Source organism: Equus asinus, chromosome 17 (genome assembly GCF_041296235.1).
Source record: "Equus asinus isolate D_3611 breed Donkey chromosome 17, EquAss-T2T_v2, whole genome shotgun sequence".
Classification (NCBI taxonomy): Eukaryota; Metazoa; Chordata; class Mammalia; order Perissodactyla; family Equidae; genus Equus; species Equus asinus.
Window position 1 is genome coordinate 43,924,147 of NC_091806.1, and position 24,748 is coordinate 43,948,894.

Sequence of the window (24,748 nt, forward strand, 5' to 3'; positions counted from 1 at the left end):
TGGGGCCCGCCCAGCAGAATCCTGTGGGACGCGCTGCCTGCTCTGCTTGCTCGACGTGGGCTCTTTCCTGCCTCCACCGCAGGCTTTGTCTCTGCAGGGGCTGGAGCCTGCCCACGCGCCTCTCCCTTGGGGCTCAGGCAGTGCCTGCGACATGTTGGCAGGCCCCAAACCCTCTCTCTGGGCTCCTTAGTGCATTCCACCCAACTTACTGGATCAGTCCTGGGGCAGCAGGAAACAAAAGGCATCTAGAAAGTACCTGTGACACTGTGGCCTCTCAGAGACCCAACCCCGACTCGGCCAGCAAGACAAAGGGACGAGGTCTGGAATGTTGGAGAAAGCAGACCTGGGGGGACAGGCAGGAGTCAGGTTATGTAAATGTCAGCTCACACTGCCCAACAGGACGGGCCTGACCGGGGGCATGGGTGGGCCTGGAAGTCAGCAAACATTGACCCCGGGGCCCCCTCCCCGGCTGCAGCCAGCCAGACCTTGGTTCCCTCAGCCGGTCTGGTCAGGAGTGCTCAGATCTGGCCCAGAGCATAGAGTGAACCCAACCGTGCACTACAGGGCCCTGATGGGGTGCTGCTGCCCCTGGAGAGGAGGTAGGGGAGGCTACAGGACAAACCCAAGCCTGAGACACACCTCCCCACCCTGCCCCAGGCGGCCCTGATGGTGTGAAAGGCTCACAGTACGTGGTCACGAGTATGTGACTGTCATCCCCCTTCTACCTTGCCTCCTCCCTGCAGGGACCCAGGGCTCTCTCTGCTGCCACTCCTGCCTTGCCTGACTATAGCTTGAGAGAGCCAACCAGGCCCAGTTCTGGTCTCAGTTCCTCCTTGACTTACTGTGTGACCTGGAGCAAGACGCTTCACTGGTCTGAGCCTTGTCCCCTCGTCTGTCAGCTGGGGCAGGGTGGTGAGGACTCCATCAGCCAATGAACCTAAAGCCCCCAGCACTGAGGAGAGCTCCTCGGCAGAGGGGGGCTTTAACCGCTGGGGGCTCACAGCTTTTCTCCCTACAAGGTCTCCTTTCCAGGGGGTGGTCCCACAGCGAAAGGGAGCAGAGCCCCGGGGGAAGGAACCTAGCTAAAGCTTCAAGGAAGAGTGCTCTGGGGGCAGCATGAAGGCCCTGGGTGGCCTGATCCCAGGGGGAAGGGGATATCAAGGGCCCGGCCTGGTCAGCGGGACCCATCAGCCAGAGGCAAGAGAGGGGTGCAGTGGGCAGCCTGGGTTGGGATGTCTGGGCCACAGCAATACTGGAGGCTGTGCCCTGTGGCCCGCGGGGATGGTCAAGCCCAAGCTTACCATCGGGCCCAGGCCTCCTTCTAGAAGCCAGGGTGGTCCAGAGGGGATGGAATCCAGGCTCTTCTCCAGATGCGACCCAGCCCTGGGAAAATCCTCCCGGGGCACCCCCACCCCTAGGGAGCCTCCCACTGCACACAAGACCTCATATCCCAGTGGAGCAGTCCAGGACTCACACACTAGGATGCTGGAGTGGGCGTGCCACCCTAGGACCCACCACTGACCCTTTCCTTTTCACCCCTCATTTTCTCCTTGTAAAAAGAGGTAATAATCATTTCTTCTGCAGAGCTGTTATGAGGACAAGAGAACGTATGTCAGGTCCCTGGCACAAGGCCTGGCACATATCAAGAGCCCAGTAATTGTTAATTTCCCTTCCCCACCCCTCTTTTCTCACCAAGACACCACTTCTAGCTGTGTGACCTTAGACAAGTGTTCTGACCTCTCTGATTAACTCTCTTCATCTGCAAAATGAGGATGCTGCTTACTACCTCGAGGTGCTTGTGAGAATAGACCAGTGGGTGAAAGGTCTTTGGAAATTGTGAAGTTGGGGCGCAAAAGACTTGTCGGCAGCAGTGTGAAGGAGTGACAGGTAGGGCAGGGCAAGGAGCTGGGGACCCAGTGGTCCTCGGGGAGTCAGGGACCGGGCCTTGGTGAGTTTTCCAGGGAGCTGTTGGAGGTAAGTGTGGCAATGGCTGAGCTCCAAGTGACAGGAGAGCAGACCTGGGAGAGCCCAGGAGGTTCCCAGCCCCCTGGGGCTGCTGCTCCCACTTTTCCCTGTGCTGGCGTCCTCTTCCTCTTCCCTCTCCGGGGTTTTCTCGGGTGGGGTTCCTGCCTGGCCTTGGCCTCCTCATCAAGCCAAGCTCACTCCAGCTCTCCCACAAACTGGGGTCTGTCCCTTTAAGGCAGACACCTGAGCCCACGACAAACTTGTGACAGTTCCTTGGAATTCCAAGATTGTTTTTCACAGCTGGGCTGAGGGGGTGGGGTAGCAGCTGCACTGGGCAGTGCCACGCTCCGCTCCCATCTCCCTGGGAGAAAGCACTGCCTTTCCTGGCCCTGGGATTCTGAGAGGCTGGGAATTGGCGGAGAGATGCCGGATGCTTACTCATAACATTCAGCATACTAATAGCTGCCACTTATTAAATACCAACTGTTTGTCAGGGACGGTTAACCACTACCTCTTCAGGCCCCAGTTAAGATCCTTGGAGGCCCTGAGCACTGACAAGATCTTACTCTCTCAGGGGAAAAAGGCCCCGCCTCCCCCAGCAACATGTGATTAAAAGTACAGACTAGGCTGAACTCTAAAACACAGATAGAGAATCTCAACAAAATCCAGACTTTTCCCATGTTGACTACTTCGATTCAGTTTTTAATATATTAATTATCAGATTATTCCAAAAAAGTCATAGTGGCCTATTTTGCTGGGACCTCCAGCACACGTCCAGTTTACCTATGAGTGACCCATTCATGTCAGAATAACCTTTGAAGACAAGAGTTGGCTCTTTTCTTCAGATGAGGACGCCGAGGCTCTGGGAGGTCGAGGGACCCAGTCAGTAAATGGCAGAGCTGGTAGGACACCTGCCCTTCCTTCCGGCCAGTGCTCATCTTTTGGGCTCCGTCTGGTTGGAGAACACGGATTTGAATTAGACTGCCCGAGCTCAAAAGCCAGCGCCCCCATTTACTCTTTACTAGCTGGTGTCTTTAGGCAAATCAGTTGTCCCCTCTGTGTCCTGTTTCCTCCTCTGTGAGGTGGAAACATTACCGATTGCCGCTTCATGCTGGTTGTGAGGTTAAACCTCACGGGCTCAGCACAGCAATGTCTCCCACTGACCTGCTGTTTACAGAGCGCCCGGCTCCTCTAATGAGAGCACTTTACCTCAGGAATCCTCGCTGCACCCCATTTTACAGAGGAGGAAACTGAGGCAGCCAGAGGTTAAGTAACTTCTCCAGGGTTACACAGTTAGTAAATGGTGGTCATAGGAAGGGCTTGCTAATAGCTGTTGTCAGTATTTCACAGCGGATGGGCCTCCCGTGAACTGTCCCAATGGCACTTGTTGCTGGGGACTGTCGCTGTCTTTTCCCCCACGGGACTGGACTGGGTGTGTTCCGGAGGGCGGGGCAGCATCGCGGCACTCAGGTGTGCTCCGGCCCGTCCGCTGCCCCCCAGGGCGCTGGGAAGGCGGCCCCCGAGGACCGCCCCTGGCCCCCGCGGTCCCTCCCCGCCGGCGGGGGCGCCCCGCGGGGCGGAGCGGGACGGGGCGGGGCCGCGGAGGCCGTAAAAGCGCGCGGGCCGCTGGCCTGGCACCGATGACCATGGCGCGTCCCAGCCTCCCGCTGGCGCTCGGCCTGGCCGTGCTTGCACTCTGCCTCCTGGCGCTGCCCCGCGACGCCCGGGCCCGGCCCGGGGAGCGCAAGGTCGGAGAGCGCCGGGACCTGTCGCCCAGCGACCCGCAGGTGCTGAAGGCGGCGCAGATGGCCGTGGCCACCTTCAACATGGGCAGCAACAGCATCTACTACTTCCGCGACACCAACATCCTCAAAGCGCAGAGCCAGGTGCGGCGGGGCCAGGGGCCAGGGGCCGAGAGGGGAGCAGAGGGGAGCGCAGGGCCCCCCAGGGTGAGGCCAGAGAGGTGCTCGGCCCAGCGGTAGAGTAAGGGGGCGCCAGGAGAGTAATCAGGGTAATAGTTGATACACTATATTTTAAAAAATCGAATTAATGCCAAAATTCACAATGAACAAAAGATCTAAATTTCAAATAGACAGGATCCAACCCTGAGCGTGCACAGCTACCTCACTAGCTTCACAGTGGTCTCTTCTCTGATGGGTAGGGAGGGGAGAGGAGGGGTGGGGAGGGAGAGGTGGTGAGGGAGATGGGGCAGTGGGCTTCAGGACCACATGTGCACTTGGGTCTCAGCCTCCCAGGCCTCTGCCTCTCTCCCCAGGGCTCCCCACCAGCACCCCCCCGCCCCCCCCCTCCAGCTTCCCAAGTCTGAAGCCCAAGGCCAGCATGTTGAATGTGTCCAGGGGGAAGGGAATGGGAGATGGGAGGGTGTGGAGAGAGGGGAGGTCCGGCTCAAGGGTTGTCTGCTGGCACCCCTGACCTGCCCCTGCCTCCGTCTCAGCTGGTGGCTGGTGTCAAGTACTACCTGACCCTGGAGATGGCGAGCACAGCCTGCAGGAAGAACACTATGGCTGGAGACCTCACCACCTGCCCTCTGGCTGTGGGAGAGCAGCAGGAGGTAACAGCCCCCCCCCCACACACAAACACCCCTGCGCAGCCCCCGAGACCTCTGGGTGTCCAGCCTGAACTGGTCTGGCTGGCCAGGCTGATGTCTGGCTGAACCTGTCCCTGCCTTCTGGATGACTCAGGCCAGGGTGGGGCGCAGAGAGGAGGAAACTGGGGCTTCCCACTGGAGTGAGGGTGCTGGCTAGAAAGATCTGGGATCTAGTCTTGGCCCTCTGACTCGATGTCCCTTGGACCAGTGACTGCCCCTCTCATGCTCCGGAGCGTAGTCGCAGGCACTGTTACGAGAGAGAGAGAGAGGGCTGACTGTTGGGAGGAGTCGGGCCTCAGCTGGGCTCACCACTCCTCCTTTCCCCACGCTCTATCTGCAGAAGCTGCGCTGCGACTTTGAGGTGCTCGTGGTACCCTGGCAGAACACCTCCAGCCTTCTAAAGCATGACTGCGTGCCCATGCAGTAGACCCCTGTGGCGTGGGAGTGGGAGGGAGCGGGCGGGACCAGGCAGAAACGGGCATCTCGCTGGAGGGCACTTCAGGTCCCTGGGCCACATCTGTGGCAATAAATTGCTAACACCGCTTCTTGAATGGGTCTCTTCTGAGTGCTTCACTCCTGCTCCTCTCCTGTCCTCCACTCCCACTGCTGGCAGCTCCTCCTGACCCCAGCTGCCGGGGCGCCTGTCCCACCCCCAGCTGACCTTCTGCTGTCCCAGCCCAGAAAGTGCTGAGGGTGCAAAGCTCCGCCCCCAAATCCAGAGTCCCCTAAACACTCCAGCATCACAAACACAGAGGAACAAACCTCCAGAGCCTCCACGTATCCTCAGAATTAAGGGGTGGGAGACAAAGTTATAGGACAGGGCTGCCCCAGCACTGGAAAGGGGTAGGCGGTGGGGATACTCTGCGGAGCGCCTGAGCGTGGCTCCCTCTCAGCTCCCACGACTGCTCAGTGGTACAAGTGGGTTCAGCCAGCCAGGCCCCAGGCCACTGAGCTCCCAGCCTGGGAGATGCCTATACCCACATGTGGCCCAGAGATGGCAGAGCACCTGCAGCCAAGAGACCATGAGGACTGGGACAGTGGCTCTCAAGTACACACTGTGGGCCACACACCAGAGGGACTTCCCAATGCTTTGCTCTGGGAAAGACCCCTGGAAGGGGCTGGAGAGGGAGCGCCAAGGGGACCAACGGCAAATCTGCTGTCCACAGGAGGGATGAGGGGACAGATGCAATTTAATGTCATTTAAAGAAAACAGTTTTGCAACATTTTTTGCACACCTGGATTTGTGGCTGCAATTCATCTTTGCTGTACACACTCACCCCCCAGAGCTCCTCAACACACCAGACACACACATACAGAAACCCACAATGCACACTCAGATGCTCCCAGACACCACAGACATATCTAGAAAAACACAGACACACACAACCTGGCAACCCAGAAGCATAGACACAAACACGCAGAAACAACACCTCTGTCCCAGAGGCACAGCCTGGAGATGTATTCACAGACCCCCAAACACACAACCCCAGAAGCCCACATGCCCCACCCAGAGCTGTCCCACACCTGGGACAGGACAGGCAGTCACAGGATCCCTTGGGAACACAAGGTGTGGGCACCACCAGGCCCAGGCAGGCAGAACCGCGGTGGCTCTGGAGAGCACCCCTGCCCACTGCCCCTCCAGGCAAGGCCTGACACCCCGCTTGTGCCTGTCTGGTCTCCTGCCCAGTGCTGGGACCTAATGAGGAACGGCCCCAGCTCCCAGGCCCTGCCCTCCACTCTCGGAGGCCACACTGGGCCACACTGGGGTGGCGGTGGAGACGTGGAAAGTAGACTCGACTCACGTGGAAGTCTGAGGAGTGAGGGGCTGCGTTTGACAGGAGTGAGGAATGCAGGGGAAACTCCAGTCCTGCTTCCGCTCAGGCCTGTCAGATTTGGCGGCTCAGACGGCCCAGGGCCGGGCGGTGGGGCTGCTGTTTGGAAGGGCTCCAGGGTGCCACGGAGCAGGAGCCTCCAGCATGGGGCTGGCACTGGGTAGGTGGGAGGAAATGCTTGTTGAATGAATGTGTGAGGTGGTGGGGTAAGGCGAGGCCTGGAGATATCCGCCAGGTGGCCTCTCCACCCCGGAATCTGTGCCCCAATCCAAGATGGCATTTCCTCTGCAGTCTATCCCTGGGCCCAGGGCCAGCCAGCGCCGTCAGCTGGGCCGGGCAGGGGGGGTGCTGCTTCCGTCCTGGGGCCCGGAGGCTTCACCACTGTCTGGCCCAGCCTAGGCGTAGGGGACAGCTGGCAAAACTGCCTGTCACTCCCCAGCCCCAACTCCCGAGTCCCAGTTCTAACTCTCTGCAGCCTGCACTGCACGCTGGCTTCACTCTACTAGAGGTGAGGAGGCGAGGGGCGTGTTGTAGACGGTGGAAGACCCCCCTCTGGATGGGGAGCCCCCATGGCCAGGGTTGGGCTGAACTTGACTCAGTCATAGGTCTCCAGCACCCAGCACAGGCCCAGGCACTTGGGACCTGGGTCAGTACCCTGTTGCCACCCCCAGCTGTGGGGACAGGGGCTCTGGGCATCCAGGTGAGGGGGAATCATGAAAGGATGGGAACAACTGTGAGCCTCGTCAAAGTTCCTCTAACAGCACCCCCTCCATTCCACACACCCGGACCCATGTCCCCACCCCGCCCCCACCCCCACCGTAACCCCGAAACCAGAAGGACTTGAGCAGCCTCTGCTCTCACTTCCTCCACTGAGGCCCTTTAGTGTGACTCCTGGCGGGACAGGATTCGGAAATGACCTCTGATCTCTGGGTTCATGATATCCTTATACTGGATGCTGAGGGGCCTGGTAGGCCAAGTTCCTGGGCTCAGAGCCCGGGTTTCCAGAGCCTACTGGTCCCCCAGGCCCCGACAACAGTGGGCTGTTCCAGCCTGTTCTTTTTCTTTCAACTTCTGGGCCAGACATGCCCTCCTCCAGAAAGCAGGGGGCCTGTCCGCTGCCCGCCCCAGCACTGACCTGGGCCACTTTCCACGTCACCCCTCTGGCTGTGGCTAATGCAGTGCTAGGAGGCCAGGCCCTGGCGGGGCTAGAGGGGCTCCAAGAACAGCGCCTTTCATATGCAACACTCAGGCACACACACTTGGTGTGCACACACACGTGTGCATACACAAGTCCCCCTGCCCTGTGCCTTGGCCCAGCCAGTGAGGACACAGAGCCACCTAGGGTTTTAAAACTGTCGGGGCCCAGCCCTGCAGTCCTGATGACCATTCCAGAAGATTTGGGCACTTGTCCTGACCTACTCTGGTGGGAAACTTGCCAGAGGTTGAAGTCTGCATCCGGTGTCCCTCCCCAGGGGTCACTTCCGGAAGTCCTCTTCTCCGGCCTGCAGAGGTGGGATGGGGGGGTGACTGAAACAGTGCCAGCCTCTGCCTTCCCGAATGCCCGTGTGACTGTTACTCAGGGCCAGTTCTGGGTACGAGCCCCCCAAACCTGGCCTTCCAGTGTCCTCCCCCCTCTGGCCCCTCCCCTCTGTCCTGCCCGCTTCACCTCAAAAGTAGTGTCGACAATCTCGTCAATGACGGATGCCTGGGAGCGGAATTTCTGCTGATAATGTTCCACCCCGGCCACCAGCTGCAGAAAGTGGAAGAGCACCTCTTGCTGCCTGGGAGTGGGAGGGGAGCAGAGGTGGGGCTGGGCCGACCTGCCTGGCGGGGCCTGCTGGGCCCCCAGAGCCCCCCGATGGCTCTTCTTTCTTGCTCACCTCACCCACACATTTTCATCACCCTACACCTCCATTCCCAGCCATGGCGTGACTTTTCTGAGTGTGGCCTTTTGTGGCATGTGTCCTTTTCCACATATTAAAAAGCTACCGTGTCTGCCTGTACCACAGAGAATTCTGACAATTCATTGTTTACCCTCCCAACCATCCATCCTTCCATCCATCCACCCATCTGCTTGCCCCTCCGATTACACCATACCTCTCTGTGCAGCCGCTCAACCACTCACCCATCCATCCACCCATCTACCTCGTCATTCACTCACCCGTCCAACCACCCCAGACTTTCACTCGCTCACCTATCCCTCCATCGGCCTGCTCTTCCCTGGACTCCCCACCCCTTCACCATGCTGTGCAGTCGGTCATCCACCCACATCCCCAGCCACACCCAGTGACTACCCATTCATTAACTCCTTCACTGCCCACCTGTCTTCTCAATCCATCCATCAAATAACACTGAAATCAATTAAGACTACGAGGTGCTCTGAGGACATGGAAATGAACAAGAAACAGAGAAACTCTGTGGCAGAGTCAGGACAGCAAGCCAAGTGTGTTAACACTTGTGATAAAAACCAACCACGACCACCACCTCAAAAAACCAGAAACCACTCTTGGTGGAGGTGGACCAGTGGGGAAGAGTTTGGAGGCCAAGAAACCCCAAGGAAAGTATCGCAGAAGCAGCAAGGGCCTAGACTAGGCCAGTGGCCAACAAGCAGGCACGTGGAGGTGGACGGGAGAGTGGCCAGGAGGTGAAGCAAGCAGGATTAGAACTCAGCTCTCCCAACTCTAGGTCACTTGAGCCTGGCATTGGCAGCCAGAGAATATTCCAGGCAGAGAGAACAGTGTGGGCAAAGGCCCGGGGGTGGAGAGGTATGTGCTACACTTGGGAAACTGTGTGGGTAGGGCAAGGATGCACGAGGTGGTGGCTGCCACGTGATCACGGAGGGCCTCTGGGGCTTGGGCTCCATCGTGGGCGCGGAGAGCCCGAGGATGGTGGCAGTCAGGCAGCCCTGTTCACTGGTTTGGAGCTAGTCAGGACGTGGTGGGGTGGGGCCCAGCTTTCAGAGAGAAGGCTCTCTGGGGATCCAGGCCTGAGAGCCAGGCAGCAGGAGCCCAGGTCCCCCAGTCGTGAGGACAGCCACGAGTCCCCGGGCATCCCCTTGGCCACTCAGGTCAACAGGTGTGGAGTGTTGCCCATCTGCCTTCCAGGCCTTTACCCAAGCTTCTCCCTGACCACCCTCCTCATCCCTCCACCTAGCTGAAGTCCACCCACCCTCCCTGGCCAGCACAGGGCTTTAAATGTGGGGCCCTCCTGGCAGGGGCTAGTCTGTGTCCTCCTGGAGTCCCTGAAGTCCTCAGAGGGCCCGGCCCAGAGCAGGGGTCAGGGATGCTTCTTGAGTAAAAACATGAGCAGAATCACTGCTCTTCCAGGTCCCGTCGGCTGCCCCTGCCCTTAGCCCTTGGCCTCAGAGGGGCTCTCACGGCCCTTTAGGTGCTGTTGGTGGGATTCTCTTGGTAGCACAAGATAACGCTGGATGAGTAGAAGCCTCTCGTGGTCTTCATGACCCACCCACAGCTCTACATGAGCCTTGGCACTCTGCACCCCCTTCTGGAGTGTTGGGCAATGTCCCTTTCCCTACTGGCCCATGGGTCAGGCCCGCAGACCTCTCCCCTTAGACTGGAGGCCTCCCCTCTCTTCGCATCTCCTTACTTCTCAGTCATGGTCCCAAATTTCTTCTCCATGAGCTGCTTCTGTTTGGTGTGTTCACTCATCTCCTCTACAGGCTCTGCATGTAAAGAAGGGGGAGGTCAGGAAGACGCCTGGATTGGGAGTGGATGGAGGAAACCTCGTATGGCATGGAGATATTCAAACTGGGTTTGAAATTCAAAAGGAGTTTTTGTCCAGGATGCCCCCAAAGAGATTGCTTCTCCGGGCATGGAGCACGTAGCAGTTTTGTTTGTTTGTTGTTTGTCCACAATCCATTCCCTCTTCTTCTGGTAAAAGTCTCCCAGTGTTCCTGAGGAACTACCCCCCTCCCTTTTTGGTCCATGTTGTCTAACTGGGGTTAACCCCACTCCCCAGCTCCAAGGACCTGTGACTCCAAGGCCGATCCAAACAGCCTGTACTTTTGGCTATAGTGATTGGTTCAGAAATAGGCAGGTGATCAATGGGAGTAAAGGATACTCATTTCTGGGACTTTGTTGGAACTGCTGAAGAAGAGGATCTCTCTACTTGAGTGCTAGGGATGGCTGAACTGGGAGGATCTGGGACTAGAGTTGCAGGTGGCCATTTCCCCACCCCAAGGGAAGAGCCACCCTAAGCACAAAACCACGCAGAGGGCTACAGAGCAGACAGAGAGAAGGAGACCAAATGCCAGCCATCATTGAGTCCTGGATCAAGCCTTTCCTGAAAGCCCACACGCCCTCAATTTGCTATGTAATTTGAGCCAATTAAGTCTGCTTTTTGCTTAATCTTTTTTGCACTGAGTATCTGTCCCCAGTGGAGAGGGCAGGTGAGGGACCAGGTGACCCTGATGATCCTTAGTTCTCTGGTGTTGATGATCCTAAGAGTGGAATTCTGGATTCTAAAGTTCTGAAGATCTTTAAGCAGGAAGCAAGCAACTGGCTCAAAATCAATTCACCCGGAAAGTCAGGTGTGTAAAAATGAACAGGAGTGGGAAACTCATTGTTGTAGCCTCTCAAGCCACTTTGAGCGACTCCAGACAAGTATGTATAACACCTTGACAAAGTCCTCAAAAAAAGGCAGTTGAAACCATCCCATGTCAGACCAACGGCTATAAACTTTATGAGTTATTAATAGAAACAGGTGTTCGGTGAATCCTAATTTGGCTAATTAGTCATTTTGCAAATGGGTCTTTTAAGAACTGATGATCAGTTTAAGTGGTCTTTGGAGGATTGTCTCAGAGCTCTGTGGACCAAAGTTCTAAACTCTGAAAGTTCTCTTGAGTTTCTGGCTCTAAGACTCTAAACCCGAGCCTGGAATTGCGTGTCTGATTGTGGCAGGAGGGAGGGCGGTACCTGCTTTGCGGAGCTCTGTCAGTGAGTCATCCAGCAGCTTCTCATGGATCCAGGCGGCCCTCTGGGAAGAAGAGGCCTCGGTCCTGCCAGAGTCCCAGGCCTGCCCATCCCTGGAGCATCCTCCTCCCTCCCCTCCAACCTCCGTGCCTCCCTCCTCGTGTCTCTCGGATTGGTCCACCTGCCCTGCCCCACTCAGTACCTCCTGCTTCACTTTCTCCAGGCCTCTGAGCAGTGCCATCTGGAAGTTGTCCACCAGGACAGCAATCACCAGGCTTTGGGGGGGACAGTGGGGTACTCTCAATGAGGAGGCTGTAGGAGAGGCCCTGCACCCTCCTCTGGCCTCATCGTGGCATGACCAAGGGGAGCGGGCTGGGGAGGGGGCGCCCCGGGTTTAGGTGGTGGGGCAAAGCAGAGCAGGGGCGGGGTTCTCACTTGAGGAAGATGAAGTATTGGATGATGATGTAAATCATGAGGATGGGGATGATGTGCCAGGCGCCTGGACAGAGGGGGTTGTTCGAGCTGTGAGTTCCTTGCCGGCCCTCACCCGGGCAGCAAGCATCAGAAGCCCCACTTTGCAGATGGGGGAGCTGAGCCCTCAGGGTCTGCCTGCCCAGCCAGCCCCCTGCCCTCCACCCGGCCTGGGGCCTGCCGCACCCTGGGCCCGGCTATCCAGGTAGATGAGGGACCAGTCGTCCAGGGTGAGCAGGGTAAAGAGGGTGAAGATGGTCGTGAAGATGTTCTGGAAGCGCTTGGGGTCAGACTGGCGGAACAAGGCTCGCAGCACCACAGAGAAGAGGACTGGCCGTTCAGGGCCAAGCCAGGCTCACAGGGGCCTAGCCCCCTACCCCCGCTCCCGGTTGCTTCCCCCCAACCCTTTCTACGGCAGCCCCACAGGCTCCCACGCCAGCCCCCACAGCACAGGATACAGAGGCAGGTAAACATGAGGATGAGGATGGCAGTGATGGACGGCAGGGACCGGGCCAGGGTCCCGGTCACTTCCTGGAGGCTGGTCAGGAAGCTGTGGACAGAGATGGGCAGGGAGACTGGATCAGCAGGGGGGGTGCTCTGTGCCCAGAAGCCAGAGCTGACACTGAGGGCAGGAAGTCCCTGATTTGCTAGTGACCTGGGAGGAGTCCCAACCCCTCTCTGGAAAACGAAGAGGTTGATCCTAGCGATGGCAGGAGACTGACCAGTGGGCTGATCAGTCCCATCCCTTGAGCAGGGCAAAGCAGATCCCCCAGGAGCGCAGGCCTGTGTCCCCACTTCCTTCAGAGTCCCCACATCAGGGTAGGCAGCTGTGGCCGGCTGACCTGAGCCTCCGCAGGACCCGGATGGCCCTCAGGGCCCGCAGGCTCTTGAAGACCTTGAAGATCCGAAAGCTTTGGTGGTAGATGGTGCGTGAGGAGAGGTAGTTGAGCTGCATGAGCATGAAGTCCAGCACTGCCATGACCATGATGAAGAAATCTGGGGGGCGCAGGGGGGCCTGGGTGTGACAGGTTCCTGCCAGGCTCCTGGCCCAGACCCACAGTCCTCCCAGCGCCAACACCTTCTGTCCCTGTCCCCTTTTGTCCTCAGCTTCCCCTAGGCAATGCAGTGGCTCCCACTAGACACACACACACACAGAGGCCACATCGTCACCCACCCAGATTGTTCCAGGAGTTATAAAAATAATTGACGCCCAGAGCCATGATCTTGAGCAGAGCTTCCACCACGTAGATGCAGAGGAAAATGGAGTCCAAGGCCATGAAGTACCACTCTGCGGGGACACCAGGGGCTTGCTCAGGACCATCCCCAGCAACCTTGGCCCCTCTCTCCTCCTCTCCACTAGAACCTCACACACAGCCATTTAGGGAGAACCTGGCTCTGCTCTAATGGCTGTGTGTCCTAACTGCTCTGTGCCTCAGTTTTCTTGCCTGTAAAATAGCGACAATGCAGCCTGCCTGATAGAGAGTTCATAAGCATTAAATGCATTTAACACAGTAAAGTGCTTAGAAGGGAGCCTAAAACCGCGAGCACGAAAGAAACATCAGCCGTTCTTCTTCTCTCCTTAGTTTACGTGCTCTGTGGCAGGTCCTTTCCTGCATCTTGCTCCCCGAGGTGTTGCTGGCTGCCTTTCCAGGTTTTCTGCTCTCACCCCAGGGCAGCCTCCTCCGGGTCTCCAGGCCCTCCTAGTAAACCTGGGTTCAGGGCACGCTCCCGGCGCAGGGCCGCATATTTAGAACAGATGCGCCATCTGGTGGCTGTAGCCCCAAATGACAAGCACATCCTTCAGTTTAGGGGGCCTTTCTGTCTCCGGCTGGCTGGTTGACCTCAGCGATCTCTCTGAACCTCATCTCCAATGCTTGGTGATGTCGTCTACTTCCCAAAGGTGAGGATCAAATAAGTTATATAAATCTCCTAGCACTGGTTAAGGCCCACAGGAGGCCTGGAACAACATCAACGGCCTTCTCCACGTGAACAGGGCTCCCTGGTTCTTACCGCCCCGGATCTCGACTTCAGCGAAGGTCTGGACCACCAGCATGATGGTGTTGAGGCAGACAACGAGGAAGATGAAGGCTTCGAAGGCCAGGGACTCAATCAGATTCCTGAGCATTCTCCTGAGGTCCTGAATGAAGTAGCTTAATTTTTCCCACAACCAATAGCAGAGGTACAAGGTGTGCAGCTTCTTGTGGGGCCGCTGGGTACGGCCGGCTGTAAGGGAGCCAGAAGGTCAAGTCTGCGTGGGAAGTGGGCATGGGGATCCTGGCACCCTCCCAGGCTGGGTCAGGGTGCATCTTCACGACTGTCTGCTTGCTTGCCATTCACTCCCTAAGGTGCCGCTATGCTAGTCCTGTGCTGGTATTGGGGCCACAGGCCTGACCCCTTCCATGGCAGGTGCCAACCTGTTTGGGGTTTAGGGGCTTCTTGAGCACATCACGAGGGCTCAGGCTCCTACACCTCCATGCCTCTCTTTACACACATGCCAACTTACACCCGGAAAACCCGCCCCTCCTCACCACTGCACCCGCATGGTGAGCTCTCCCTCTCCCTTTAGGATTGTGCTGAAACGTCTCCTCCTCTTGGCTACCCTTCCCTACCCCATCCAGTTAGACACCTATCCCTCTCTGATGTTCGTGAAACTGTTGCCATGTTTAGTGGACCACTAGGGACTAAGTTTGGGGGATTGGGTGTTAACAGCCGAGGTCCCTCCCTGCCCTCACACAAGACCCTCGTTCAGGCACTCATTCCCGGTCTCTGTCCTCAAGAGGCTCACAGTTTAGTGGGGGAAATGTGGACAAATAGAATCCACAGTGGTAACTGTTCTGATAGGGAGGATAGGCCCCCACCGCTGGGGGGTCTGGAATTGGTGGCTTAAGTGTCCACCCCCAGCCTTGGAACTCCCTGAGGACAGGGTTTGCGTTTCCTGTGCTTCCAGGGCCCAGGCAGGCCAGGCCCCGTATTAGACAAGAGGAAATGTTCGAGAAGTGAATGTGTGAAGCCGTGAAGCAATGACCAAATGAACAAACCAACCCCCGAAGAGGTGCACAGCTCAAGGAAGAAAAGTTTGGATGATGAGCAGTCAGGGGAGCGAGTAGCCATTGGAATAGACACGCAGAGGAGAGTTAAGCCATGTGACCTGTGGATGTTCAGTGCAGGGCCCGGTTAGGTTTGGAATCTGGGCCAGGCAGTGGGATTTGCGGGGGGAGGGGGAGGACGGTGAGCAAAGACTCACCTTTGCGCTTCTGAAATTGCTCATCTTCTTCGGCCCAGCTTTCCGAGGATTTAGAGGAAGAATCCTGAGGATGGACTTTGCTGGAGACCTGTGCGCCCGGTATATGAATCATACTGCGGGAACGCATCAAGTTCTGTATGTGTCCTATGCTCGGTTGGCGGGCTAATACACAAGAATGGGTGGAGTCGAGGGAGGCTCTGGCCATGCTGTAGGACTTGTGTGGGCCAAAGACTTCAGAGCCACCATGATGGTGCACCCCATAGTGATGATCGCCTTGGAGATAATCGTGAGGATGTGCACCGTGGTGATGCTCCTTGTGCTGGTGCTCGCCATGGTGGCCGTGGTGGTGCTCACCGTGGTGGTGCTCACCATGGTGGTGCTCACCGTGGTGGTGCTCCTTGTGGTGGTGCTCATCGTGGTGGCCACGGTGGTGCTCACTAATGTAGCCAGGTATGTCATCATGGTAGGGCTCCACGTAGGAATGGTGGGAATAGGCCTCTCCATGATGAAGAGGCCTTCTGTGGTGGTGGGCTTCATGAGGAGAGTGCCCGCCGTGGTGGTGAGCAACATCGTGATGGGGCCCACCATGGTGATAGGCCTCACTATGGTGGTGGGGGCCTCCACGGTGGTAGGATTCACCATGGTGGAGGGGGTTCGCATGGAGGTGGGACCCACCATAGTGGTGGGGCCCCCAACGGAGGTGGGGCTCACCATGGTGGTGCGGCCCCCCACGGTGGTGGGGCTCACCACGGTGGGATCTCCCACGGTGGTAGGACTCACCCCGGTGGGGTCCCCCATGGTGGTAGGACTCACCATGCTGGACTCTCCTGCTACCATGGTGATGCTCATCATCAAAGTGGTCCTCACCATAAGAATGAGCACCATGAGCACCATGGGAAGGCTCTAGGACAAGGGTTGTGGGGTAGTGGGCTCTACCATGATGGTGGGCCTCTCCATGGTGGGGGGTGTGAGGAGAGTGGGGAGGGTGGGGAGAGTGGTGGGAATGGCGGGAGAAGGCATTGTCTTTGAAGTCTGGGGAGTCACCAAGGTGGTGAGATCCACCAGGATGATGGGATATGTCATGAAGGTGGGACTCACCATGGTGATGGGACACACTGTGGGGATGGGATTCATGAAGGTTGTGGCCTCCACTATGCCCTGGCCTGTGGTGTGGGGTTGATGAGCTGGGGCGAGAAAGCATATCCAAGTCACTGATGTCTGCCTCATTGTGAGCCTTTCCAGCCATCGAGGGTTGATCTATGACTATGCTAGGAACCCTGGAACGAGGAGAGCTCAAGACGTGGGCCCAGCAGGCCGCTTCCTAGATTGCCCTGCTCACCTAGGCCGTGGCCCTGGGGCTTCTAGGAAAGCCGGACTCTTCTTACGGAATTCTCCCCTCTATGATGTCACCAGCAGGCCCCTTCCCAGGCCTAATTCCCAAATGCCTCTTCCTGGGTTACAGTGCGGAATCAAGGATACTGTGTCTAACCTCTTCATTGAAAAAATAAGGAAACTGAGGTTAGGAAATTTTCTTGACGGGCCCAAGGCAACCCAGCAGGTCAATGGCAAAGCTGGATGTAGAAGTCCAGGGTGACACCATAGGCCCCAGCAGCTGCCTTAGCCCTCTTGTTGGAAAGAACTTTAAGGCGCCAAGTGGCCCAGTCTCCCATCCTCCTCAGACACCAGTTGGCTCTGGGGTGCTGCCTGACTCTCTACTGTAAGTAGGTGTGTGGCCTTGGGCTAGTGGCTTCATCTTCCTATGCCTCACTTTCCTCCTCTATAAAATGGAGATAATAACACCTACCTCATAGGATCAAAAAAGTGAAGATCTTCAGTGGCCCGGGGTTTCGTGGGTGTAGATCCTGGGTGCGAACATGGCACTGCTCATCAGGCCATGCTGAGGTAGCGTCCCGCTACCAGAGACACTCACAACTAGGATGTACAACCATGTACTGGGGTCGGGGCTGGGGCTTTGGGGAGAAGAAGAAGGAAAAAAAGGAAAGAAAAAAAAGAGAAGATTGGCAACAGATGTTAGGTTAGGTGCCAATCTTTAAAAAAAGAAAAACTGAAGATCTGTAAAACTGATACTAACAGCACAATAAACGCTAATTGGTATTATTACCAATAATATTATTATTCTCTGCTTGATCATTGACAGGGATAGAAACCCCCCTCTTGGGTTATTACTAAAAACTAACAGCTATTATTGATTGAGGACCTATTTAATCCTCACAATAACCCCACGTGGTGGATATTATCACCCGCCTTTTACAGAGGAAGGTGCTGTGGCTCAGAGAGAATAAATGAGCTGCTCAATGAACAAAAACTTAAAAATCAGCACTAACTCCAACGTCTGTCCCCCTAACCACCATGCCGTCCTGTCTTCCTGCTGAAGTTCACTGCAGAGCTTTTCCTGTACATGGACTTCATTCGTGCCCAGCGCACCTCTTCTGGAAGCTTACAGGTCACTCCTTTGACTCTGGCTGCGTCCCGAGTGCTTGGTCACAGCCAAGTCTATAGTGGCACTGTGCACCAGGTTCCCAGTGCTGACAGAGACACAGCCCCTGTCCTCGAGGAACTCGGTGTCTGCAGCTGACAAGGGAGGAGTGTGTGGTAGGACTGCTAGTTGTTCTCTGAAGCCGTTCTCTTCTTCCTGGGCACATGGCCTCCCAGCTAGGGATTACATTTCCCAGTGTATCTTGCATCCAGGTGTGGCCGAAGGGTGCGAGCAGAAGCAACGTGAGACCTTCCGGGTCTTGGACTCAAAACACTGGGACTATGAACCCGCTTCCCCTCTTGCTATGGGCTAGAGCGTGGCTACAGCGAACAGACGGGGTCGACACCCTGGGGCAGAGTTTTCAACAAGCGCTCTGTGGAACCACAGAATTGGCCTTGAGATGTTTCTAGGCCAGGGATCCTGTACTGTGATTGAAAGAAAACAAAAGCAGCATTACTTTTGGACTTCACGTGCTGTGCGACACCAGCGGTTTTAGTGATAGACGGTAACCGAGCAGCCTCAGAAACCTTTAGAGGTCGGTCAGCCCCCTCTGGCAGCGCGCAGTGTTCACTGGTGAGTCCTTTCTCAGTTTTCAACGTGACATCAGGAAGTCTGTTGATCATTTGCGAACACTGCATTGCCTGGAAGGGCGGAGAGAAAGACTGATGACGTCAGCCTTGCCTTCCTGAGCGACCTCCCCATCCCTCCGCATCAGCCGGCACTGACGACTGACTGACGGGAGCAAATAAACTTTCTGGTGTGTTAGAAAATCAGAGGAAATTTTCCTTCTAAAGAAATAATTTTTACATGTTCTGATGCAGCTGCTGTGGCTGTATACGCTCTGAGGCATAAATCGTGCAGGTTAGAAGTGAATTTCAGCAGGATTTTGTATTTTTTTGCAAGTTTCTTGTTTAGTTATTTTTATGCCATTCTATCATGTATCTTATTAGCGATTGTGTCTTACAAATGTGTCTAATGGTCCAATGTGGTGATTTTTTATGATGAAGTGTGAAACGAAACAGGAGGAGCTTAAGACTAGGAACAAATCTGGTAGGCTTAGTGATTAAGAATGACAGTTTACAAATGTAGCAATGGCTTCAGCAAAATTGAAAAGAACTTAGCTGCAAATCAGCCATTGGACAAGTAAATGGGCTAATTTTTATATTGGTATCTCAAAATAAACAGATTAAGGTTTTATTTTAAAGGTTATATTCAGTAAAAAGGCTCAAAGAGCAAGTTATTTGGCAGCAGAATCTATTATCCAGAAAAGAGAACCTAATGATGCCAGCATATAAAGTCATAGTGAGTGAAATGCTAGCACAAGATGCTGTACCAAGGGGCCGGCCCGTGGCCAAGTGGTTAAGTTCGCACGCTCTGCTTTGGCGGCCCAGGGTTTTGCTGGTTCGAATCCTGGGCGCGGACCTAGCACCGCTCATCAGGCCACACTGAGGCAGCATCCCACATAGCACAACTAGAAGGACCCGCAACTAAAATATACAACTATGTACTGGGGGGCTTTAGGGAGAAGAAAGAAAGAAAATAAAAATGCTGTACAAAAAAGTGGAAAGGTTCTACTCTCAGAGTGGAAACTTGACGTGTTGTTGACATGTCACATGATGCTGAAGAACTTTTTGGGTTTTTTTTTGGTAATAAACTGAAAACAATAGATTCTTTATCCAGGCTGATGAGTCAACAGATTTTACCACTAAATGCCATGCCAGAGCACTTATAAGATTTGTAAATGATGCTGATAATCAAGAGATTTTTTTTTCAGCTGCAAACAGCTTTTACAAAGAAACAAAGAGCCAAGCCATATTTAGTGTTTCTTCATATCTGGAATCAAAAGATCTGTCTTGGCAGAGTTGTCTTGGCATTTGAACCAATGATGTTCCCATCAAGAGTTGGCACCGAAAGCGTCACTGCTCTTTGTTTTTTTTTTAAAGATTTTTTCTTATTATTTTTTTCCTTTTTCTCCCCAAAGCCCCCCGGTACATAGTTGTATATTCTTCGCTGTGGGTCCTTCTAGTTGTGGCATGTGGGACGCTGCCCCAGCGTGGTTTGATGAGCAGAGCCATGTCCGCGCCCAGGATTCGAACCAATGAAACACTGGGCCGCCTGCAGCGGAGCGCGTGAACTTAACCACTCGGCCACGGGGCCAGCCCCAAGCATTACTGCTCTTGCAAACAAAATAAAACCAACCAAAAACCAACAAACAAAATCTTGGTGTTGTCACACACACTGCTTTCTTCACAAAAGGTGCTGGTGTCAAAAACACTTAGAGATGAAAAAAAGATGATGCTACAAAATGGTTAACTTTATTAAACAAAGACTAGTTGACTTGAGAGTACTTAAAAAACTGAGTGATATGATCCAGGAATTCTGCTTCTGGGTGTGTACCAAAGGAATTGAAAGTGGGGACTTGAACAGATACCTGTACCCCAATGTTCATAGCGGCATTATTCACAGTAGCCAAAAGATGGGAACAACCCAAATGTCCATGGATGGATGGATGGATAAACAAAATATGGTCTATCCATACCATGGAATAATTTTCAGCCTTAAAACAGAAGGAAATTTTGACAATGTACTACAACACGAAAACGCTGTGAACCCTGAAAACATTATGCTAAGTGAAATAAGCCAGACACCAAAGAATAAATATTGTATCCTTCCACTTAAATGAGGTACCCAGAATTGGCAAATTCACAGAGACAGAAAGTTGCCTAGTGGTTACTAGGGGCTGTGGGCAGGGGATAATGAGCAGTTAGGGTTTAAAAGGGACAGAGTTTCCGTTTGGGTGATGAAAATGTTCTGAAACTGGATAGTGGGGATGATGACACAACATTGTGAGTATACTCAATGCCATTGAATTGTATACCTAAAAATGGTTAAAATGGTAAATTTTATGTTATGTGTATTTTACCACAATAAAATTTTTTATTTAAAAAAATAAAAAAAAAGCTGTATGAAAACTTGACAAAGAGCACAGAAATCTCCTATCACATACAGAAATCTGGTGGCTTCGTGCTTTGTACATGGGTCCATTGAGAAAGCACCAGTTTGGCTGGGAAAGAGGCTGACCGAATCTACAGGATGGGTCATCTTCTCTAAATAGTGCGGACGCCTCCAATGATGGCCTTCTGACGGGCGTTTACCTGGGACGTGAGCGTCTTCCAATTCCGTGAGCATTTCGGGAAGCCATCCACAGACCTCTCTCCTAGACCGTCATGTCAAGTTCCCACTGGCGTGCTTTCCAAGTCTCTGCCAGCCCATCAGATATTGCTCATGTGTCCACGTGGATCTACCTTAGGCTCCTTTCTTTCCATACAAAGTGGATAACACATGTGTTGCCCACTGGGAGGGTCTCCCCTCACCACCATCTTTCAGGCCCCCCTCTGAACGGGGCTGCAGTGCAGCAGCTGTGCACTTCCGGCCATCGCTCGCTTGCTGTGCAAAGCCTTCCATAAACCAGGCCTGGACTCCTTCCTCCTCCCTTGAAGTCACTGAGTGTAAACTGAGAGAAATGAGGTGAAACCGGAGGAACGGATACCGTGGGAGTCTGAACCACTTGCTCGCACAGTTTATTGGCGCCTTCTGGACCTGCTTGAGCCCAGTATCATATATATCACTTTAATTTTGAGTGGGATGCAACTGTGCAAATCCAATTTCGTGATTCTGTGGATCAGATAACACCCAGTTTATGAAGAACATTTGAGTTCGCTAATCGCAACGTTCCATAAATCAGGCATCTAGCCTTTACCAAGGTCCAGTTAGCAAGCCAGAAGCTGCTTTTCAGAAAGTAGAATAGTCATTGGCAGAGGATAGCATGGCCTCAACTCCAAGGGTCGTAGCTGTGATGCTCCTGTTGGGGCTTGACAGAGGCACCACACGGCATCTTCGGCTGACACCTAAGTCAGGCACCTGGATCTACCAGGCATAGCGCTCAAGTGCTAGGGCAGCTTCCATCACAGCCTGGACTTCTGAAGAGCCTTTTTTAGATCCACACCTACAATGTCAGAGTTACAGGTTACCCAGTAAATGAGTCAAGGCAACTCGCCCAGATGTGATATATGTTGGTTCCAAAATGCAAAAGGCACAACACCATACATTGCTCCTCTTTCTTCACGGTGTAGGATGTAAGGGGCGGCAACTTGACACTCATGTTAGAAGATACCTGACATTCCCCAGACCTCTGGACCTCTAGAAACTTTCCTGATGTGGCGGGCCCTTGACCTTCCACAGGGTTCATCTCCAACTCTCTGGCACACATATGCCTAAGACACCTAAGGTGCTTGCTGTTTCCTGCTCACGGTTAGCATAATGGCATCAGTTGAGAGTGTCAGCTTGGTGTTCTCTGTGTTGTCATGACTATCAAGGTGCCTCTGGACCTAGGAGTTTGCAGGAGAATGGCATAACCCAGCGACAGGACAATAAAGCTATACTGTTATCCTTGCTACGTAAAGGTAAATGGGTGTAACTTCCCATACTCACGGGAGCGTAAGAGAAAGTGTTGGCCAGTTTCGTGGCCACTTACAAGTTGCTGGGGTTTATGTTGATTTTCTCCAATAAAGATATCAAATCTAGTACTGCAACTGTGATCGGCATCGCCACATCATTGAGTTTCCTTTTCCACCTGCAAACGAGTGAGTTATAAGGGGATATGACTGGAGTCGCTATCCTTACGCCTCTCAAATCCTAATGATGGCACTGATCTCGCAATTTCTCCAGGACTGTGGTATCACTTTTGGTTTATAACTCGGCCGGGGAAGGAGGACAAGTCCAGGGGTTTCCAACTCGGCTCTTTTTACCATAAATACCCCACATGATGGTGGCAGGGAACCAATGGGAACTCCTGCCAGCTACTGAGTGCTAACCTCACAATAAATTCTGAGATGGGGGAAATAACCACATCACAAATCTGAAGGCCTCAGGAATGTGGCCTTTAATCTCTAAAGGCCTTTGGTGCTAATTGGTCTCCCTGGGTACTAATGTTCAAATTAACCTCTAGGACTGTAGTGATTTGGACAGAGTCATTTTAATTAAGCTGGAACTGTGTTTCCCAGAATCCTCTTCCCTGCATAGTTCTGACTTAGTGTGGGCCACGAATGACATTTTGTACGAGATTTGGAAGGTAGAAGTGAAATGGGAGTCGTATCCTTTTTCCACCAGGAAGGTTGGTGCAGGGGCACCCGAAGCAGTTGCAGTTCGCTAACAATGACCCTTAATTGCCAGCTCACTTCATCGGCACGGGGCAGCAGCCAGATCCAAAGCTCCTCCAGCTCACACCAGATCCTCCTTCAACTTCTGTCACTCCTGTTCCAGGTGCAGGTTATCTCCCCAATAGTGTGCCAGCTTCTCTTGTAGGTCACCTGCATCATCAAAATTGGAGGCTTAGAGGCTGGCCTGGTGGCTCAGCGGTTAGGTTCACACGTTCCACTTCGGTGGCCTGGGGTTCGCTGGTTCAGATCCCAGGTGCAGACCTACACATTGCTTGTCAGGCCGTGCTGTGGCAGGCGTCCCACATATAAAGTAGAGGAAGATGGGCACGGATGTTAGCTCAGGGCCAGTCTTCCTCAGCAAAAAGAAGAGGATTGGCAGCAGATTTTAGCTCAGGGCTAATTTTCCTCAAAAAAAAAAAAAAAAATTAGAGGCTTAGATGCAGCAAGAGATTGATGTGAGTTCTGTCCCTCCTGTGGGTTGTGGGTCTTCTTGACAGGGGCCACTTTATTCTTGCTTCCCCCACCTCACATTCAACCCAACTGTCTGCCTGCTGTCTTTAGGCTCCAGCAGTAGATAAAAAGACAACAGTCTTATATAATCAGCTCCCACAATTATGGAGGGTCACATCCCTGTAATACCTCTTGACCATATATAATCATTCCCAGTGATTTTGTTTCTCTGATCTGATCCTGGCTGATACAGCAACTTTAAAGGATACACAGACTGCCAGTTTTCTTTGTGAGAAGAGAAGTAGAGCTCCGTCCACGTCTCATGCCCCTCTGTGCACAAAGGTAAATAAATCAATGTCTCTGGTAGGTTTCTTATCTTAACAAAGTGCTTATGACAGGTTTTGTTTTGTTTTTCTTCTTAGCAGTGTTGTGTAAATACAGAATCAGGAGCAGCTCCATTACTTGAGGAAGAGCGGAAGGTAGTGTGATAGATTGAATATAAAAATAGCCCCAGTTCTCCCCACTTTCTATCCATAATGCCCCTGGAAATGTGACTTCGCAGTGTCTATCTTCCCACCCCTTGAATCTGGACTGGCCTTGTGACTTGCTTTGGCCAATTAAATGTGGCAGAAGTGATGGAGTAGCTCTTGAAAGTCTCAAGAGAGCTTGCTCATTTCCTCTCTCACTCTTGGACCCACACTTGGGCAATGAGAACAGACCCAGACTCATCTCCTAAAGATAAGGGAGACCATATGGAGCACAGCTGAGTCATCCTGGCTGAGGTCCTCTTAGGCTAGCAGCCCCCAGCTGCCCTTCCAGTTGATCATGCACTATGAGCGAGCTCAACTGAGATCGATCAAGCCCAGCCCAGATCAGCAGAACCACCCAGATGACCCATAAGCTAATGAGAAATAAGTCTTTAAAAGCCATTATGTTTTGGGGTGGTTTCTTACACAGCACGTGGCGAACTGATACAGGCAGCAGGGGAAAAGGGACTTTTGAATTGGGTTTTGAAGAGTGGGTAGGAACTCTCCAGGTGGATCAGAAAAGAGAAAGCATTATGGGCAAAGGGAGCATCATGGGCAAGGAATGGAGGCACGAATGGGCCTGGCACCTCCAGGCAGTGGTGTGCTGGTAAATGTTCAACGCCCATCTCTCCACGCGTAGTTCTGATGAGAATGCTGGTTGATATTTTTGTTTTCAGTAGTGAGTAACAAACTTTTTCCATAGGCCAAGTTGTAAGTGTTTTAGGCTTTGGGGGCCATTCAGTCTTTATTGCAATTACTCAACTCTGCTATTGTAGTGCAAAATCAGCCACGGAACAATAAGTAAATGAATGAGCGTGGCTGAGCTGCAATAAAACTTTATTTACAAAAACAGGTGGTGGGCCAGATTTGGCCTGTAATTTGCTGATCCCTGGGCAGACGATCAACAAAACAGGAAATCAATCCCTGATTTATAGCGTTTGTTGACTTGTGTTGTAACTACTCCCACTGTGGCTGAATTTCATGCTACCAACGTAACGTCACTG

At 53.7% G+C, this 24,748-nt stretch overlaps 2 protein-coding genes across 2 annotated transcripts; one reads left to right on the forward strand and one right to left on the reverse strand.

The window, feature by feature from the left end:
- The first annotated feature begins 3,530 nt into the window (after positions 1-3,530).
- Positions 3,531-5,124, forward strand: CST6 (cystatin E/M). Its single transcript, XM_014844798.3, has 3 exons — positions 3,531-3,851; positions 4,421-4,537; positions 4,914-5,124. The coding sequence occupies exons 1-3, from the start codon at positions 3,606-3,608 to the stop codon at positions 4,998-5,000; spliced, it is 450 nt and encodes a 149-aa protein (XP_014700284.3). The 5' UTR covers positions 3,531-3,605; the 3' UTR covers positions 5,001-5,124.
- A 2,690-nt stretch (positions 5,125-7,814) lies between these two features.
- On the reverse strand, positions 7,815-16,152 carry CATSPER1 (cation channel sperm associated 1). Its single transcript, XM_070487462.1, has 13 exons — positions 16,096-16,152; positions 15,052-16,000; positions 13,818-14,030; positions 12,982-13,095; positions 12,650-12,803; positions 12,266-12,357; positions 11,994-12,137; positions 11,772-11,835; positions 11,539-11,611; positions 11,340-11,400; positions 10,012-10,087; positions 8,072-8,186; positions 7,815-7,907 (listed from the first exon to the last, which is right to left on the reverse strand). The coding sequence occupies exons 1-13, from the start codon at positions 16,150-16,152 to the stop codon at positions 7,881-7,883; spliced, it is 2,139 nt and encodes a 712-aa protein (XP_070343563.1). The 3' UTR covers positions 7,815-7,880.
- Between the last annotated feature and the right edge of the window lie 8,596 nt (positions 16,153-24,748).